This window comes from Taudactylus pleione, unplaced genomic scaffold, assembly GCF_031769625.1.
Source record: "Taudactylus pleione unplaced genomic scaffold, aTauple2 ptg002829l, whole genome shotgun sequence".
In the NCBI taxonomy this organism is placed as follows: Eukaryota; Metazoa; Chordata; class Amphibia; order Anura; family Myobatrachidae; genus Taudactylus; species Taudactylus pleione.
The window spans coordinates 125,156-142,718 of record NW_028287203.1 but is presented as its reverse complement, the minus strand read 5'-3'; the positions used below and the strand labels follow the sequence as shown (position 1 = coordinate 142,718).

The 17,563-nt window shown below is 46.7% G+C and overlaps 1 protein-coding gene across 2 annotated transcripts in view; it reads left to right on the top strand.

The window, feature by feature from the left end:
• Window positions 1-17,563, top strand: part of KIAA0753 (KIAA0753 ortholog) — an 81,021-nt gene that overhangs the window by 43,228 nt on the left and 20,230 nt on the right. For both annotated transcript variants that reach the window (XM_088466326.1, XM_088466325.1), the window contains exon 12: window positions 16,547-16,616. In XM_088466326.1, coding sequence (XP_088322452.1) covers window positions 16,547-16,616 — 70 coding nt within the window. The remainder of the gene's footprint in view (window positions 1-16,546; window positions 16,617-17,563) is intronic.

Here is a 17,563-nt window from a genome sequence, read left to right as displayed (position 1 = left end):
TACCAGGGTGCGTACTATTAACACATTGAATACCCTGTGCCCACATTTTCTTAAATCCTTTATAGCCCGTAAACTTATCAGTACAACACTTAATTTTATTCCACTTATGATAGTAATATTATCATGCTCCCTTGGTGCCCAATAGAGATGCCTTATATTATATTGTCCTAAACTTTTTACATATATCGAACCTCCTGACCAGGTTACATTAAATCTGTGTAACTGGTAAGTCTGGTTACCATAGACTACCCTAGAGTACTCTATTTGTCCTCCTGTTGTCCCCTGGTGTGTGTGCAATACCCTTAGACTAAGTATAGCCAACATTATCACACAAAAAGGATTCATGATGGTGGTTCAATCTTGACCGTCAACTTCTTGCAATGTGAGGTGTGTATCCACGTGCTCTTTCCTCCAATTTTCACTGAAGTTGGTGTAGTCAACAGAATCTGATATGGACCATCAAATCTTGGCTCCAGAGACTTTCTGATGTGTCTCTTAGTGTATACCCAATCGCCCGGTTCCAATGAATGTACACCAGGTACTGCTTCTGGGTCTGGAAGGGAAGAGAAAACTAAAGAATGGATGTTATTCACTTGACTACAAAGAGTAGCTACATAGTCTGTTAAATCTGCATGATTGTGCTGCAACTGTTGGGGGGAAATAACACCCTGTCTTAGGAGGTCCTAAGAATAATATCTTATAAGGTGACAACTTATGTTTCTTACTGGGGGTGGTTCTTACTGAATATAAAGCTATGGGCAGACAGTCCACCCATGTCTTGCCTGTCTGTGCCATCATCTTTTGTATCTTTAGTTTGAGGGTACCATTTAGTCTCTCTACACGCCCACTGGCCTGAGGCCTATAAGGGGTGTGAAAGGCTTGTTCAATGCCCATATCCTTCATGATATGCTGCATAATTTCTCCTGTAAAGTGTGACCCTCTATCAGACTCTATAGTTTCTGGTATACCGTATCTGCAAATTACTTCACTTATTAATTTCTTAGCTGTTGTTTTTGCAGTGGCTTTAGCAACTGGCTAGGCCTCTGGCTAATTAGAGAAGTGGTTTGTACAAATGAGGGCGTACTCATATGTCCCCACCCTAGGCAACTGAATATAGTCTATCTGCAGTCTCTGAAACGGGTATAATGGCTTTGGTGTATGTTTCTGTGGTACTTTTACTGTCTGTCCTGGATTGTGTTTCCCACACACCTGGCATGACGCTACGTACGCTGTAGCTGCTGCATTAAAGCCTGGTGCTATCCAGTGCTGGAGCACCGTGTTTACCATGGCCACCTTTGAATTATGCACTAGACCATGGGCCAGCTGGGTCATCAGGGGATATAAGGCCCTGGGGAGGCACCACCTGGTGGCTTTAGCCCAATGCATATTAACACAGGTGGCTCCCTCTTTTTCCCAGCCTCTCTTTTCGCCTTCTGAGGCTTGTTCTTGAAACTGGTGTAAAGCCTGTATGTCCAAGGGGTCTTTCTTTGTGTCTGTTTCTATACCATAGAGGGCTGGGATAGGTAACAGGGCAGCTTGCTTAGCCGCAGCATCTGCTTTGGCATTCCCCTTGGCCTCAGCTGTTTTCTCCTTGGTGTGTGCTTACACCTTTAAAATGGCTACTCTACTTGGAAGCTGTAATGGAGCGTACACACGGTCAGATTTGTCAGACTTGTCAGATTTGTCAGATGAACGATTGAACGATTAAACAATTTGAACGATTTGAACGATTTTACCAAAGTTTTGAACGATTGAACGATTTTTGACTACATTAAAATGAATGGAATCGTCCAAGTCTGACTGCAAACCCATCGGATGTCAGATATCGTTATCTGACAAACGGGAACGCGCATCGTTGATCGTCCATCGTTCAGGCATGTCAGATATGAACGATTTTCCTTCAGATATGAACGACTGAACGATTTTTAAATCGTTATCGTTCATATCTGAAGGAAAAATCTGATCGTGTGTATGCACCATTAGGCTGCAAACAACTATCTAATGAGCTCAGCCTGCTTAATGGTTTTACCAGCCGAGCCCATAAAATCCCTACTCTTCCAAATAGGCCCAAAATCATGGGCCACACTCCAGGCATACCTGGAGTCAGTGTAAATGTTTGCTGTCTGATTTTCAGCCATTATACATGCCTCAGTGAGTGCCCTCAACTCTGCTTCCTGTGCTGAGCAGGAAGGTGGGAGTGGTTGCTGAATCAATGCCTCAGCTAAGGTGGTGACTGCATACCCTGTTCTTAGGGACCCTTCATGATAATATCTAGAGCCATCTACAAACAATTCCCAGTCTGGATTAGATAAGGGAACATCTGTTACATTTTCTAGTTCCTTCATTTCCATTTTCATAAATTCAAGACAATCATGGTCAGAAAAATTTTGATTTGCATTTTTATGTGACTGTATTTGCAGTACATTATCCCCCTCATCATCCTCACTGTTGTGTTCCTTATTGCCATTACCTGATATGTTATCAACAAGTGTATGTATGCCTCCCTCACTATTCCCCTCTTTTGAATCCTGTGTTGGAAGCAATGTAGCAGCATTCAACACTGTGCACCTCTTAATGGTCACATTGGTAGGGCTTAGTAGGGCTACCTCATACTTGGTTAACCTGGCTGCAGAAAGATGCTTAGTTCTGGCCTGGTTAAGTATTTCTGTTACTGAGTGGGGAACCTGTATTATCAATGAGTGGTCCAGCACTAAATCTGCTGCCTTGTCTTTAAGCATAGCTGCAGCTGCTACTGCCTTTATACAAGAGGGTGCTCCTTTGATTACACTATCAAGCTGCAATGAATAATATGCCTGGGGCCTTTGTTTACCACCATGTTCCTGCATTAATACCCCTTGAGCATGTCCTTGGGTTTCATGACAGAATAACATAAAAGGCCAGTCATATCTGGGTAATCCTAGTGCTGGTGCTTGGGTAACTGCAGTTTTTATCTGCATAAAAGCTTCTGTTCTGATGTTAATGTTACTGTTTTGTCTTTTGTATCTGTCAACGCATCATAGAGGGGCTGCATTAAGAGGGATGCGTTGGCAATCCATTCCCTGCAATACCCTGTTAGTCCTAGAAATGCTCTGAGTTGCCTGGTGGTAGTGGAATGCTCTGAGTTGCCTGGTGGTAGTGGGCTCTGGCACTTTCTGTATAGCTGATATCCTATCTTGTGTCAAATGTCTTGTACCTTGAGAAATACAAAGTCCTAAAAAGGTAACCTGTGTTTGAGCCGTTTGCAATTTTTCTTTTGACACGCTGCAATTTTGTTCACACAGAAAAATAAGTAATGAATTAGTTTCACTTTGACATGGTCCCTCTGTATCTGCACATAGGAGCAAATCATCCACGTACTGCAACAACTGGGTGGTCTCAAACTGTGGTCTCCACCCTTGCAGTATGATAGACATAGCCTCTGTAAATGCAGATGGAGAGGTTTCCCCTCCTTGGGGTAATCTTGTCCAGCAATACTGTTTACCCATACTTGTAAAAGCTAAGTAGAGCTGACACTCTGATGTAAGAGGTACAGAAAAAAATGCATTAGCTAACTCTACTGTGAAATGAGTTGCTGTTGCTGGTATTTGGTTTAGTTGAAGATCCTGCCCTGTACTTCCTTTCAGTACTACATTGCCATCCCTGTACTCAATGGTAGCTTGTAATTCATTAAGGATATCTGCTCCTAACAAGTTAACTGGACAGGATGTGGAGGTCAGGAATTCTACAGGCACTTTAATTTCTGCTGACCCCACTGCAACTTTTATGGGCTTACTAACATGTAAGGATACAGTATGTCCTGTTAGTCCTGTTCCAGGAATTGTCTGATTTGTTACATATTTCTTGGGAACATCTTCTGCCCTTAAAACGGTACGGCTTGCGCCAGTGTCTATTATACAGTCAATGTGTTCCCCCCCCAGGTAATGTCAATTGTATTATTCCCTTGGGATCTGAGGTATTAATAATGGATTGTGGGGGACCTGACACTGGACAGCCTATTTCCTATGGGCTGTGCACTGTTTGAACCCTTACTCCAAATTGCTCCCTTTTCTCTGCCCATTCCTTATATTTCTGACAATCCCTTTTCATGTGCCCTGCTTTATGACAGAAGAAATATAACCCTCTCCTTTTTGCTTCTTCAGGTGATACTTTCCTATTTTCTTTGGTCTGTCTAGGCTTTGGTTCATTATAGGGACCATCCTGCATCAAATGAACTGTCACTTTTTGAACCTGACCTCTCTCTCTTACTTTCCTTTTCTTTTCTTCTTCCTGATCTTCTATAGCTCTTAATACATCCAGTACAGCTGGAAGTGTCATAGTACCTGATTCTGATCTCTTTTGATATAGTTCCACCCTCAAATTTTCAAGTAAGCCTCCCAAAAAAGCAGTTCTAAGCAACCACTCATGGGTAGGATTATTATCTTGGAATCCCCTATCTAAGTGTGACTGGTGTGTTTGATCATAATAATCCTTTACTGACTGTCCCATTCTCTGCCTGCCTTCAGGCACAGCAGGCATACGCTGCTGTTGCTGCTCACACCACCTCCTTAACCTAGTAACAAAGAGTGTCCCTGACTCAGGAGTTTTTCTGTTATCTGCACCTGGGACTCCCACTACTCCTGCTTCACCTATTGGCAGAGCTAGTATTTCTGTCAGGCTGCCTGCTCCCACTGTCATTCTACATATTTCCTCCAAATCTGCCCAAGTAGCTCCCCAAATAGCTACTAATCTCTCCACATATCTGTGGAGGGCCATTGGATTATTTTTGGTGTCTGGGGCTTTATTTACAATATCATTCATCTCTGCTGCTGTCCAGGGTCTATACTGATTTTGGGTTCTCACTCTTATCATAACTGCTGCATTCTGGGGATCTGGTTCAAACACCTCATTTGTAGTTACAGGATAAGCCTCTACAGATGTGTTTTGGTATGGGGGTGGACCTATCCCTTTCTGAAAATACATCTGTTCACCCCCACAGTGTTCACAGCCGCAAGGTTCATCATTATTGCCTGTGGCTTGCTTCTTGAACACCCGTGTCCTGTTTTTATTAAACATCCAAGGCATTAAGGTACCTGGCCACCCTTGTATGGGAATGGGGCTGAAATTTCCTCCTGCATAAGGCAGTGGAGGAGCTGGTGGTGTAACTGGTGATAAGTTTGGAGGTGATGGATAATGAGGTGATCTGGTTAAGCCTTGTTGATCACAGGGTTCCCCTGACCAGGGCACTTGATTCCTACAAAATGGACAATTAGTGTTAGCATTAGGTACACATTTACCATGGGCATTTCCTGCCTTACTGGTGTGGTAAATGGAGCCAAACTTGGGTACTTTGGGCTTAAATCAGGGGCTGTTGGTGATGCCTGTTGATTTACAAAAGGGATCACTGGGACATCCCTCACAGTATTTGGACCGCAATCTTCCATAAACTCAGTGTCTTTTGTTACCTCCTGTTCTTTATGTATTTCTTTGGCTACTTTTAACCAAGCCTGTACTTGCTTGCCTACTTTCTTACACTCTATCCAAGCCTTGTTTTCTTTTGCAAAGGTTTCCTATCTTACAGGATCTAGGGAACCCACACTGGGCATCCCTGCTTTCTGTAGTATCTTTTGAATATCTTTAAGTGTACTTTTCCCCTCCCTGGATTCGACTAGATCCACAGGAGCACATGGTAATTCTTTTACCATGCCTTTACTGCCCTGAGCCCCCATTGTGGGTTTTTTAAGCTACTAGTCTTTCCTGAATCCCCTGAGCAATGTTTATTTTATTCAAAAGAACAGTCATTACTTATTCTGCGTTCCTACTGGGTAACCATACAACAATACCTGTCTTATCAGCTTCAAATACCTATCAGCTGGTAACCCCCTAATAACTGGACAGGCTACTACTGAACTATCCCTGCACAAATTACTGGCTAGCTAATTTATTAGTCCAGCCCAGTCCTTATATATCCTGGTGGCCAAATATGTTAACACCCTATGAGACAAATATATACCACAGGGATCCTCTGATTTATTACAGATATTAGATCAGGACTTATAAATTATCTGGTTTTCTGTAATACCACTACACAAGTACACCCCTCAAGCTATAGTTATATGTGGTTCATATATCAGACTCTGGAGACCTGTTATCCCTGTCCTTAAAAAAAAAAAACTACATTATTTCCAATGTCACTATAACACTCCCACAGATTATGACCCACTGTTCTAATCCTTCTGGCATGCTACACAGATGAATAACATGTACATCCCTTCAGCCCCAGGCGTCCCTAGGGGTACCAATGAGGAAACGTGAAGGACCCTATCCCGAATCAATGGGCACCTTTCTCTGCACTCCTAAACACTTTTACCTTGTTTAGGCGCTAGGTGTCACTTTTTACAGCTACTATGAGAGCAATGAGATCAGTGAATGTCTCAACCCAGGGGTCACACCTCTCAAAAGACAGGACAAGCCTCTAATAGCAGATGAGCGGTGCAGTCTTTGATTATTTAAAGATCTGGTTCCTTTATATACATCTCACAGTTAGCACACATACAATCACACTCCTTTCACTCACTTCAAGACAAGACAACTTATACTTTAAAAGAGCAGGTTTGTCATACAATATATTCATAGATCCCCGATTAGCACATCCATACTGAACACCACAATACTAATCAGGAAGCGCAGAAGAGAGCATTGAAAAGCGCAAATGCGCATTTGTTTTTCAATACTCACCCGGGTTTTGCTTCTGCAGTTCCAAATTTTCAAGTGGACATCCGTCAGTATAGACAGGCAGTTGGGGATCCCGGACGTTTGCCCCCACAAAATGTTAGGGTGATGAGGCTTCCTACTCCTGGATCACGGTATGCAAAACACTACTCCTGTTCTTAATTTTCCTTCCAGCCGGCTGGGGAGATGATGAAAACTCAACACACACTTGTGATGAATTCACTCAACTCTCAGAGGCACATCCCCTTTGAGCCGTCTTTTATAAGTTCAGAAAACTGCTGTCTCAAACATTTGCCAAAAATGGTTTGACAGAAAAGAATACATATGATTGGTTTAACAAGTACATAGAATGTATCAATGCATCTTCAGTATGTCTTTTTTTTTCACAGTGTCCAGACTTGGTATCCTATTCTGGGATCATTCAGCTGCTGTTGTCTTGTAACATGCTCGTTCAGTATAATGCTGGCTTAATCTCATGATATTTGTGTAAAGGAAAATGACTTTTTCTGATAAATCATACAGTATGTTTTAAATAAATACTATAAATTATTATAGACTCTCACACTTGGGAGATTGTGTTCCTTTTTTTGCGTCCTTCTGATCCCGTTAGTCATTTCTGCTTCCTGGATGTTGTCTGGGCATTGCGAGTTTATATAGGTTTGGTGGTCAAATGACCTCTGTGGCTCACTGGATCACTTCTGCTCTTCAGTAGGATTATGTCTCTCTGGGTCAGCCTAATCCTCTCCGGGTGCATTCTCCTCAGGCCGTGAGCGATTTTTTTATATCGCAGCAAGGTGCCTCAGTTGAACAGCTGTGCCGAGTGGCTCCTTGGTCCTCTGGTACAGTCTTCAACCAGTCTTTCTCCACCGTTTTACAGGTTACACACTTTGTGGCCACCACTGATGCCAGTTTTGTGCATGGCTTGGCTGGTGCGTAAATATCCTTGAGGCTTGGTTTGGGAAGTTCCATAGTCTGCAGTGTCCCCCTGGAGGATTTTTTGTACTTACCATAAAATCTATTTCTTTGAGTCTATCTGGAGAACACTGCATTCCCTACCTGGTTGTTTATTGTTGGATGCTGAGGTCTCCTTTCGGCTATGTTAGATAAATAACGGAGTTGCTGCAGAAAGTGGGAGGGCTTAGAGAGGAGTAGGGGGTTCAGCTCCAATAGTTTCAACTATTTAGTGCCTACTCAGCCTCCCTTCTAAGCCCATAGTCTGCAATGTCTCCGAGATGGACTTTAGATTTTACGTTGGGTACAAAAAAAACACCTTTTTTTCCCTTTGAACTTTGCCTTATTCGCATCACAGATGCAGCAAAACACCACTGACAGTGTACTAGAGACACTGGGCTGAGACTTTAACCACACATGAATTGTTTTTATACATGTACAAAGTCGCAGATGAAGCACAGCGAAACTTGGCGTGAGAAAAAGCTGCAGCTGCTGCATCGGAGCCCATTTTTACACAGATTCACTTTCAGTCGTACACAGATATACAAATGTTGCACATCAAATTGATGAGTGCTGCCAGGATAGTGCTTTGGTTGCTCCCAGTTGTTTTATTTATGCCATAAAGACGATTGGCGTGGCGAGACGCCCAGGACCTGGCATACTGAGAGGCTCTATTTGCCACAACAGTGTATGAGGACACAGCTGTAGAAGCAGATAAACTTGTTCCTGATAATGTCAGAGCACATTCCATTAAGTCTGTGACTGCCTGTTGGATTTTTGTACTTGCGCTAAATACTTTCGGAAGTCCATTGGGGGACACTGTACGACCACTCAATCTTCGCTCTGGTTTTGACTTTTGTTTGACTTAAATTGCCTGTAGTCAATGAGGGTTAATTTTGATCTTTCCTGTATTGGAGGTATGTATGTTAGAAAAAAAACACAAAAGTTCAGACTTCCGTGAAGAATTTCATGGAAGTGCCCAAGACACCTTTTTGTCCCATGGATTAGTGTTCACCGTTGGACTTCGAGAAAAGTATCTAACTAAAGTACAAATATCCGCTTATTGTTCATGAGATTATTATTATTATTGTAGATTTGTAAAGCTGGGTACACACTGACAGATATATCTGTCCAATCTGTATGGTAGAAAGGAAAATCTGGTCTGTCTTCCAGGGTTTTGGAGCAAATTTCTATTGGTTTCTACTTCAGGGTCCATAGGGTATCCACAGGATACCTTGGGGGTATAGGTGTGACGTCAGTCGCAGGGCACCAAAGAGTTAAGCTTTCAGCCTCCCAGGATGCACTAGGTCCCCCTCCTATACCCCGCCCCCGGGCCAAGGCACCTCAGTTTAGTTTGGTGCCCGGCCGGAGTCGGGTGCACCTGTTGGAGTGGGGGCTAGAAGAGCCCCTGAAGCTTTTTCTTCATGCAGCTGTGGCTGCACATCTGGATGAACAGCATGGACAGTCAGTCCTGACGTCCATGCTGTCTTCCCTACACCCCGCCGGTACCAGAACGCCGGTACTGATCCGGGGATGCTGGTGGGCGTCTGGGGTCTCAGCTAGCGGTGACCCCAGATGCTCCGGACCATGGCCGGATTCAAGGGGGACAGAGGTAAGCAGCGGGGTCCCGCGGTGGGTCCCCGCTGATCACATGGTCCTAAGTCCCCAGGCAGGGGGCTCCCTGGGGACTGGCTGCAGCGTGGAGCCAGGCGACCAACCTGCGCTTCCACTACCCCCTGGGACAGCGGACCGCAGCAGAGCGGTAGCGCTGCGGCGTCCCAGGGGTTAAATGCATGCCAGGGGAGCGCGCCTTCCCTGTCTCACAGCCGGTGCCTCCCCCGCTGCACACAGCCCTCTCTGCACTGTGCTGACTAGTCCTGTGTCAGCGCTCCTCCCCCAGGCCAGCTTCTCTCTGCTCCTCGGCGGCCATCTTCTCTGCAACGCATGGTGAACGCTGCTGGAAGCCTGGAAGGAAGCATCGTGGTCTGGGTCCCCCCGCATACCTCTCCTCCGCTGTGGCTCAGGTCTGTGTATGCAGCGTGGTGTCCTACCAGGCCCTGTGTCTGTGTAGTTGAGTGATCAGCGCTGTTAGTGCAGGAATTGTTATTTCTCTGCATTGTATGTGACTGTGCTAGCGCTGCTGCCTGTAACTTTATCTTCTCAAAACTGTCAGCTTTATTACTGTCCCTGTTATTTCTGCTAAAGCCCTTGCAGTGCGGTGCTGCAGGGTGGTCTCTCGCCTATTTAATACTTAATTGGTGAGAGAGGTCACATACGTGGTGCCATCATGTCTGAAAGTGATTTTCCCCTCCGGCTACAGTGTACCAAGTGCAAAGTACCGTTAGCGGAGGGGGAGGGTAGCGCGGAGGGCCTTTGCCGGCAGTGTTTGTCCATGGCGCGGCCTATTACGGTTACAGCATCGGTACAGGAGCCGCCCTGGGCTTGTTTCGCTCAGGCGTTAACAGCTTTAGTGGGCCAGTTAGCTCCGCAGCCCGCGTTTACTCCGATGGGTTTGTCCCAGCAGTCTGTGGTGTCGTCACCCATGCAGGGGTTCCCACGACAATTGGTGGTACCCCACAGTCTCCCTATTTCCCCGCTCCCGGGTTCTCAGGAGCCAGCGTGGGTTAACTCCCTGACGAGTTCTGTACAGCACTTGTCGGATGTGTTGCAAGGGGAGTCTGTGATGCGGCCTCATAAAAGGCCGGTGGCGTCCCTGTCCGCTCCTTATGAGGATGATGAAGGGACGTCTGATGATGGGGAGATTCTGGATCCTTACGATCAGGAACCTCTCCATACTAAGGACGCTGATGCTAAGTCCAAAGTATATATTCCTGGACTTATTCGGGCGGTCCGCACAGCCTTGGTGATTGAGGACGAAGTTCCCCCAGCGGCTAAATCTAAGTATGCCTTTTTCAAAGATGTGAAGGGCGATGCCACAGTCTTTCCTCTTTCGGGTCAGTTGGTGGACCATTTAGAGGAGGCGTGGAAACAACCTGGCAAAAGATACCAGCCGCAGAGACGCCTGGCGGTGGCTTATCCATTCGCGGAGAATTATTTTGCTAAGTGGGAATCCCCTCCACAGGTGGATTCTCACGTGACCCGTCTTGTCCGTAGTGCCACATTGCCGATGCCATCCATGTCCTCCCTTAAGGATGCTACGGACCGCAAGGTAGAAATCTGCCTGAAGTCCGCTTATTCCCTTGCAGGGGGGGCAGCACGGCCGGCTATGGCCATGTGCTGGGTTGCCAGAGCGATGGAGCGCTGGGCGGATTCATTAGAGGCTTCTTTTGAATCCGACTGTCCGGCCGAACAGGCGGAGTTGATTGGCAATCTCCGTGATTCGGCCACCTACATCAACGAGGCGGCTCTAGACATTAGTACTCTGGTGTCTAGAATTTCTTCAGCAGCGGTAGCTGCTCGTCGCACCTTGTGGCTGCGATCCTGGAAGGCGGACGCAGATTCCAAGAAGGGTCTGGAAGCCTTGCCGTTTACCGGAGAAGTTCTCTTCGGTCCGGATCTGGATAAGATTGTGGCCACGCCGGCGGCAGCCAAATCGGCTTGTCTCCCGTCGGCCGCTGCTCCTTCTGGTTCTGGACCATCGTCCTTTCGGTCATTTAGGGCCCAGGGCAGGCCCAAACCACAGTCGTTTCCTCGTCAGGCTGGCCCTAGGAAATCGGTCAAGCCCCGGAAGCAGGCATGGAGTACCAGACGTCCGGCCCCCAAGCCAGATGACAAGCCTGCGGCCTGACGGTCCAGGCCTCCCTTTGGGGGATCCCAGGGTGGGAGGCCGCCTGCTGCAGTTCGCCCAGTGTTGGTCGGTCACTACGACAGACACTTGGGTTCTGGAGGTGGTCTCCCACGGGTACGCCCTCTCCTTCCGGCACAGACCCCCGGCTCGATTCTTCACCACGGGTCTACCATCAGACCGGAACAAGGCTACGGAGCTGCGGAAGGTATTGCACACTATGCTCCAGGCTGGAGTTATAGTGCCTGTTCCATTCTCCCAGAGGGGCCAGGGTTTCTATTCAAATCTTTTTTTGGTACAGAAACCCAATGGGTCGTATCGTCCGATTCTCAACCTCAAAGCACTCAACAAGTCTTTGCGGGTACCGAAGTTTCGGATGAAGACCCTACGGTCCATCATTCTGGCGCTGGAACCGGGGGACTACATGGTGTCATTGGACATACAGGACGCTCACCTGCATGTCCCTATTCTTTTGCGCCATCAACAGTTCCTCAGGTTTGCAATCCGCAGCGACCACTTCCAGTTTCGGGCGTTACCTTTTGGCCTGGCGACAGCACCACGTGTTTTCACCAAGGTGATGGCGGTCATGGCGGCTTCTCTGCGGCTGCAGGGAGTCCGCATGTTGCCGTACTTGGACGACCTGTTATTGGTGGCGGGATCACCAGAGCTCCTGTTACGCCACTTAGACCTGACCATTGCCCTGCTGCAACGGCACGGCTGGTTAATCAACTGGCAGAAGTCCACTCTAATCCCGTCTTGGAGGATTCTGCAACTTGGAGCCTTATTGGACTCGGGACAGCAAAAGATCTTCGTGACGGAGGAAAAGATCTCTGCTTTACAGTCAAGGGTGCGCAGTTGTCTGCACAGCCGCCAGGTGTCTCTACACTCGGCGATGAGGTTACTGGGCTCCATGGTGTCGGTGTTCGACATGGTGGAATATGCCCAGTTTCACTCCAGACCTCTGCAGCACCTGATCCTGTCAAAGTGGAACGGGCTGCCTCAGTCTCTGAAGTCCCAGACGATTGTGTTCACCCCGGAGGTTCGCCTGTCCCTTGCTTGGTGGTTACAGATGACCCACCTCAGCGAGGGACGTCCGTTCTGGATTCCAAATTGGGTCCTGTTGACAACGGACGCCAGTCTTCGGGGCTGGGGAGCAGTTTCGGGTCCACATCTGTTCCAGGGCAGGTGGACTCCGACAGAAGCGGAGCTTCCTATCAATATCTTGGAACTCCGTGCGGTCTTCAATGCTCTCCAGCAGGCACATCGGTTTCTCCAGGGTCACCCGGTACAGGTCCAGTCGGACAACGCTACCACCGTGGTCTACATAAACAGGCAAGGAGGAACCCGAAGCCGGGCGGCTCTCGTAGAGGTGTCTCGGATCCTGGTTTGGGCGGAGCGCAGTCTTCTGGCCATATCAACGGTCTTCATCCCGGGAGTGCTCAATTGGGAGGCGGACTTTCTAAGTCGCCAGGACGTTCATCCGGGGGAATGGTCCCTGCACCCGGACGTTTTTCAACTACTGGTGGACAGATGGGGTCTTCCAGAGATCGACCTCATGGCGTCCCGGCACAACAACAAGTTGGCGGTGTACGGGTCTCGCACAAGAGACGAAGGGGCGTCTCTGGTGGATGCTCTGTCCGTCCGGTGGACGTTCCGGTTCGCATATCTATTCCCTCCGGTCTCCCTTCTTCCACGGGTAATCCGGAAATTCAAACAGGAAGGAGGGACGCTCCTGTTGATAGCTCCCGCGTGGCCCAGACGGCACTGGTTCTCAGACCTTCAGGGTCTGTCCGTGGACAGTCCTCTGCGGTTGCCGCTACGACCGGACCTCTTGTCTCAGGGTCCTTGTCGTCACCCGGACCTGACTCGGCTGTCTTTGACGGCGTGGCTGTTGAGACGGCCATGCTGAGGTCCCGAGGGTTTTCCAGCTCTGTGGTGCGTACCATGTTGCGAGCTCGGAAACCGTCTTCCGCGAGGATATACCATTGCGTGTGGCATACGTTCTTCCAGTGGTGTCGACCGAGAGGTTATGCACCGCGGGAGTTTCGTCTGTCTCGGATTCTCGCCTTCCTGCAAGCGGGACTAGATCATGGGCTTCGCCTCGCTTCTTTGAAGGTACAGGCTTCGGCCCTGTCTGTCTGGTTTCACCGTAGGATTGCTACAATCTCGGATGTGCGCACCTTTATGCAAGGTGTTGTCAGCATTCAGCCGCCCTTTGTTCCACCTGTGGCGCCTTGGGATTTGGCTATGGTCCTGAGGGCTCTCCAAGGACCGCCGTTTGAACCACTGGGCTCAGTGGATCTTAAATGGCTAACAGCTAAGACTGTTTTCCTTCTGGCTATTGCTTCGGCCAGACGTGTTTCTGAGTTAGGGGCTCTTTCTTGTAGACCCCCTTTCTTGGTTTTTCATGGGAACAGGGCAGTGCTCCGCACTCGGCCCGAGTTTCTTCCCAAAGTTGTTTCCCAGTTTCATGTTAACGAGGAAATAGTTGTTCCGGCCTTTAACTCACCGGGTCTTTCCGTGGGTGAGGCCTCTTTGGATGTTGTGCGGGCCTTAAGGACTTATGTTGACCGCACTTCTTCATTTAGGAAGTCGAACGCTTTGTTTGTCCTCTATGGCTTCTGTAAAAAGGGGTTGGCCTGCTTCAAAGCAAACTTTGGCAGCCTGGATCCGTATGGCTATTTCTGAAGCTTATCTTCATGAAGGCCTGCCGGTTCCTCCTTCTGTGAAGGCTCATTCCACTAGGTCTGTGGGTCCTTCGTGGGCAGCTCGACGTGGTGCCTCTGCAGTCCAGATCTGCAAGGCTGCTACGTGGTCCTCTGTCCATACCTTCGTGAGGTATTACAGGTTTGACACCTTCGCCTCTCAGGATGCTTCCTTCGGGCGGCGGATTCTCCTTTCAGCACAGGAGCGTCCCCACCCTTAAAGGATACTGCTTTGGGACATCCCCAAGGTATCCTGTGGATACCCTATGGACCCTGAAGTAGAAAATATGAGATATGGTAAGAACTTACCCTTGTTATCTCTATTTCTACGAAGTCCATAGGGTTCCACAGGACTCCCGCCCTGTCGCACCTGTGCTGCAGATGGGCTTTGCTCTGGTCACCGGTTTTCCGTCTCCCTCTGGTGAGAATGTGATTCTTGTATGTGTCCAGATCTTTGTTCTCTCTCTTCCTTCTCCTCCTCCGGCCTATGGCTTGGTAACTAACTGAGGTGCCTTGGCCCGGGGGCGGGGTATAGGAGGGGGACCTAGTGCATCCTGGGAGGCTGAAAGCTTAACTCTTTGGTGCCCTGCGACTGACGTCACACCTATACCCCCAAGGTATCCTGTGGAACCCTATGGACTTCGTAGAAACAGAGATAACAAGGGTAAGTTCTTACCATATCTCATATTATTTGATCCCATACATTACCAGATTTTCCTTCCCACCAGAGAGAGCGGCTCTACGTTTGGCAGAATTGGACAAACATAAAACAGGGACATACAAACTTGACAATAAAAATGCAGACCTAAACAAAGGGTAGGGAGTGCCCTGCTCATGAGAGAGCTTACATTGTAATTGGAAGAGTGCACAAACTGTCACTCACAGTGGAGATTGGGACAGTTGTGAGGGTGCATTTGTATGGGTAATATAGGCGGAAAGGGATTGGTATATTATGTCAACAGTGATCATGTCAATGTTCGTAATGACGACTTGTTCAGCTTGTTGACATGATCACAATGTTGAAAATCTTTTTTTTAAGGTCTCCCTAATGCTGACATTTTGTCCATGGCAGATGTCGACATTGTGATTGCATATCAGGGGAAGTAGCTCTAAAGAGATGGGTTTTCAGAGAGCGTTTAAAGATTTGAAGGCTGTGGAATAGTCTGATCGTGTATGGTAGGGAGTTTCATAAGTGGGTAGTGGCACAGAAGAAGTCTTGTAAGCTGGATGGAGACTGTGACTACGAGACAGAGATTATTTTGATATGAATTTTGAGGTGTTCGTAGTCATGGTGTTGATCTCGTTGTAGATAAGTGTTAGTAATTTGATTTAGACTCTGGAGGACACAAGGAGCCAGTGTAGGGATTTGTAAAGTGGTACTGCAGATGTGCAGCAGTACAGCCTAGCTACAACACTGGGTGGGGACAATTCCAGCTAGCAGGAGTTTGTAGTACTGGTAGGGGAAAAAGGGCAACCTTGCTCAATCGGCAAGCAGTTGGATATTACAGATGTGTCCTCTTACAACCTAGCCGATCGCACTACAAATGTGCGCACAAATCGCGCCATGTGATTACCTGCAGGAACATGCGCTACAGTATGCTCTGGTGCCCACTGGAATCGCACCATACAATCCTATGGATTTGCAGATGCTAATGCAGTGCGCGGCTCGTGGGCGCACGCCTTGCACCATGCGTGGCGCGATTTGCCGCATATGCAGCAAAGATACAAGAGGACCATCTGTAGCTGTCTAGTGCAAGGCGGTCAATGAGTGGAAACTCTGGATTGGGCGCTACGGTTTTAGTGCAAATTTGCACTTTTTAGCAATGTTAGCAAATAACCTTGCTAAACATATTTTATGGTTTAACTTGTTCTTTTTTATAGGTATCTATATAGGAACATAATCACATATGGTAAATAAATTCCTATGCCGTCATCTTTCTGAGCTCCAATATGTGCTTCCTATATAGCTTGTATAATCTAACCACTGAATAAATGTGACTAGTGGCAGTATACTGACCCCTGAAATGTATAGCCCAGGCCCCACCTCTGGAAATGTATGACACGTTACTGTAGGTTTTTTTTTTTTTTAAACTTTTAAAAAGTGTAAAGTTCCTCTGAAACGGTCTATAGTAGCAGAGCTATAAAAAAGACTAGAAAACTCCATTTCAATTTTTATATTTATTGTCACAAAGTACAATTTTTAAATGATTGTATTGTGCTTGTAAATTATATTATAAATAAATAGTTAAATATTATAAATTATATTTTTATAATCCTTTTTTTCAAATAGTATTTTTTTTTTTAGTATCTGTATGTAATGTACATTTCTAATATCCTAAATCTGATATACTTTATGGAATTCATATTTAGTAAATGTTATTGCATGTTTTGTTTATTGTTAAATGTTCAAACTCCATTTGCCCATCTTACTATGTAGAGAGGAAGCTGAGGCGATAAAGAGGTTACCGGATGGATTCTATGAAAGTGATAATGTACCAAGACAACAGGTAATGTTACACAGTTTGGTTACTCAGTTACCACTCAATGGACCCACTACATGTAGTAGATAAAACATCCATTGACAAATGTATACAGATGTGTCCTCATACTTCTAGCCTCACTTCGCCATGCAGCAAGACTTGCCTGGCGTGAGTGAGCCGCCAGGTCCCGTGCTACTCTGCTAGTGTTGGGCGTCTTTTTTTGCAGAAAATGCGTCTAAGTCGCAATGCCACTAGAATGCACCAGTGGACTGTGCGGATTAATTTGATATGTGACACTTGTATATCTGTGTGCACATGAGTCTGTATATGAGCCGCAACTTGGAATGAAAAAAGATGCGGCCGCTACATTGTAGCAATTTGTATACAGATTCAGAGACTCAGTCACACACAGATATACAAGTGTTGCATATCAAATTAATCAGCACAGTCTGCTGGTGCGTCCTAGTTGCATCACATTGCAACTTAGATGTATTTTCGTAAAATAACACGCAAAAAAATCGTCCGCCGCTAGCAGAGTTGCACAGGACCTGGTGCGCCGAGAGGGACTTTATACCGCGACTGTAGCAAAGATGTATAAGGACACATCTGTATGTAGTTTTACCAGGAAGTTCTGAATGTGTGTGAAGTGGAAGTAAAACAGTTAATTATGGGGCATTTATTCTCATTAGAAATAACTTTTCAGTAACAATCACTTGTATAAAGAGACCATTTATATTTGTGGAGTCCAACTGGTACATTCATCCAAAATGTAAAAGCTCGAGGATCAATCCCTTTATTTCTCCTTGGACTCTTGATTATGGTCTGAATTTACTTATGGGATGCAGTCATAAGGACAACATTCACAATGTCACACCACAATGTCGACAGTTATGATGTTGACGTTGTTGAAATGTTGACAGGCAGCATGTCAACATCCTCAGCATGTCTACACTGTTGACATCTGAAATTAAAAA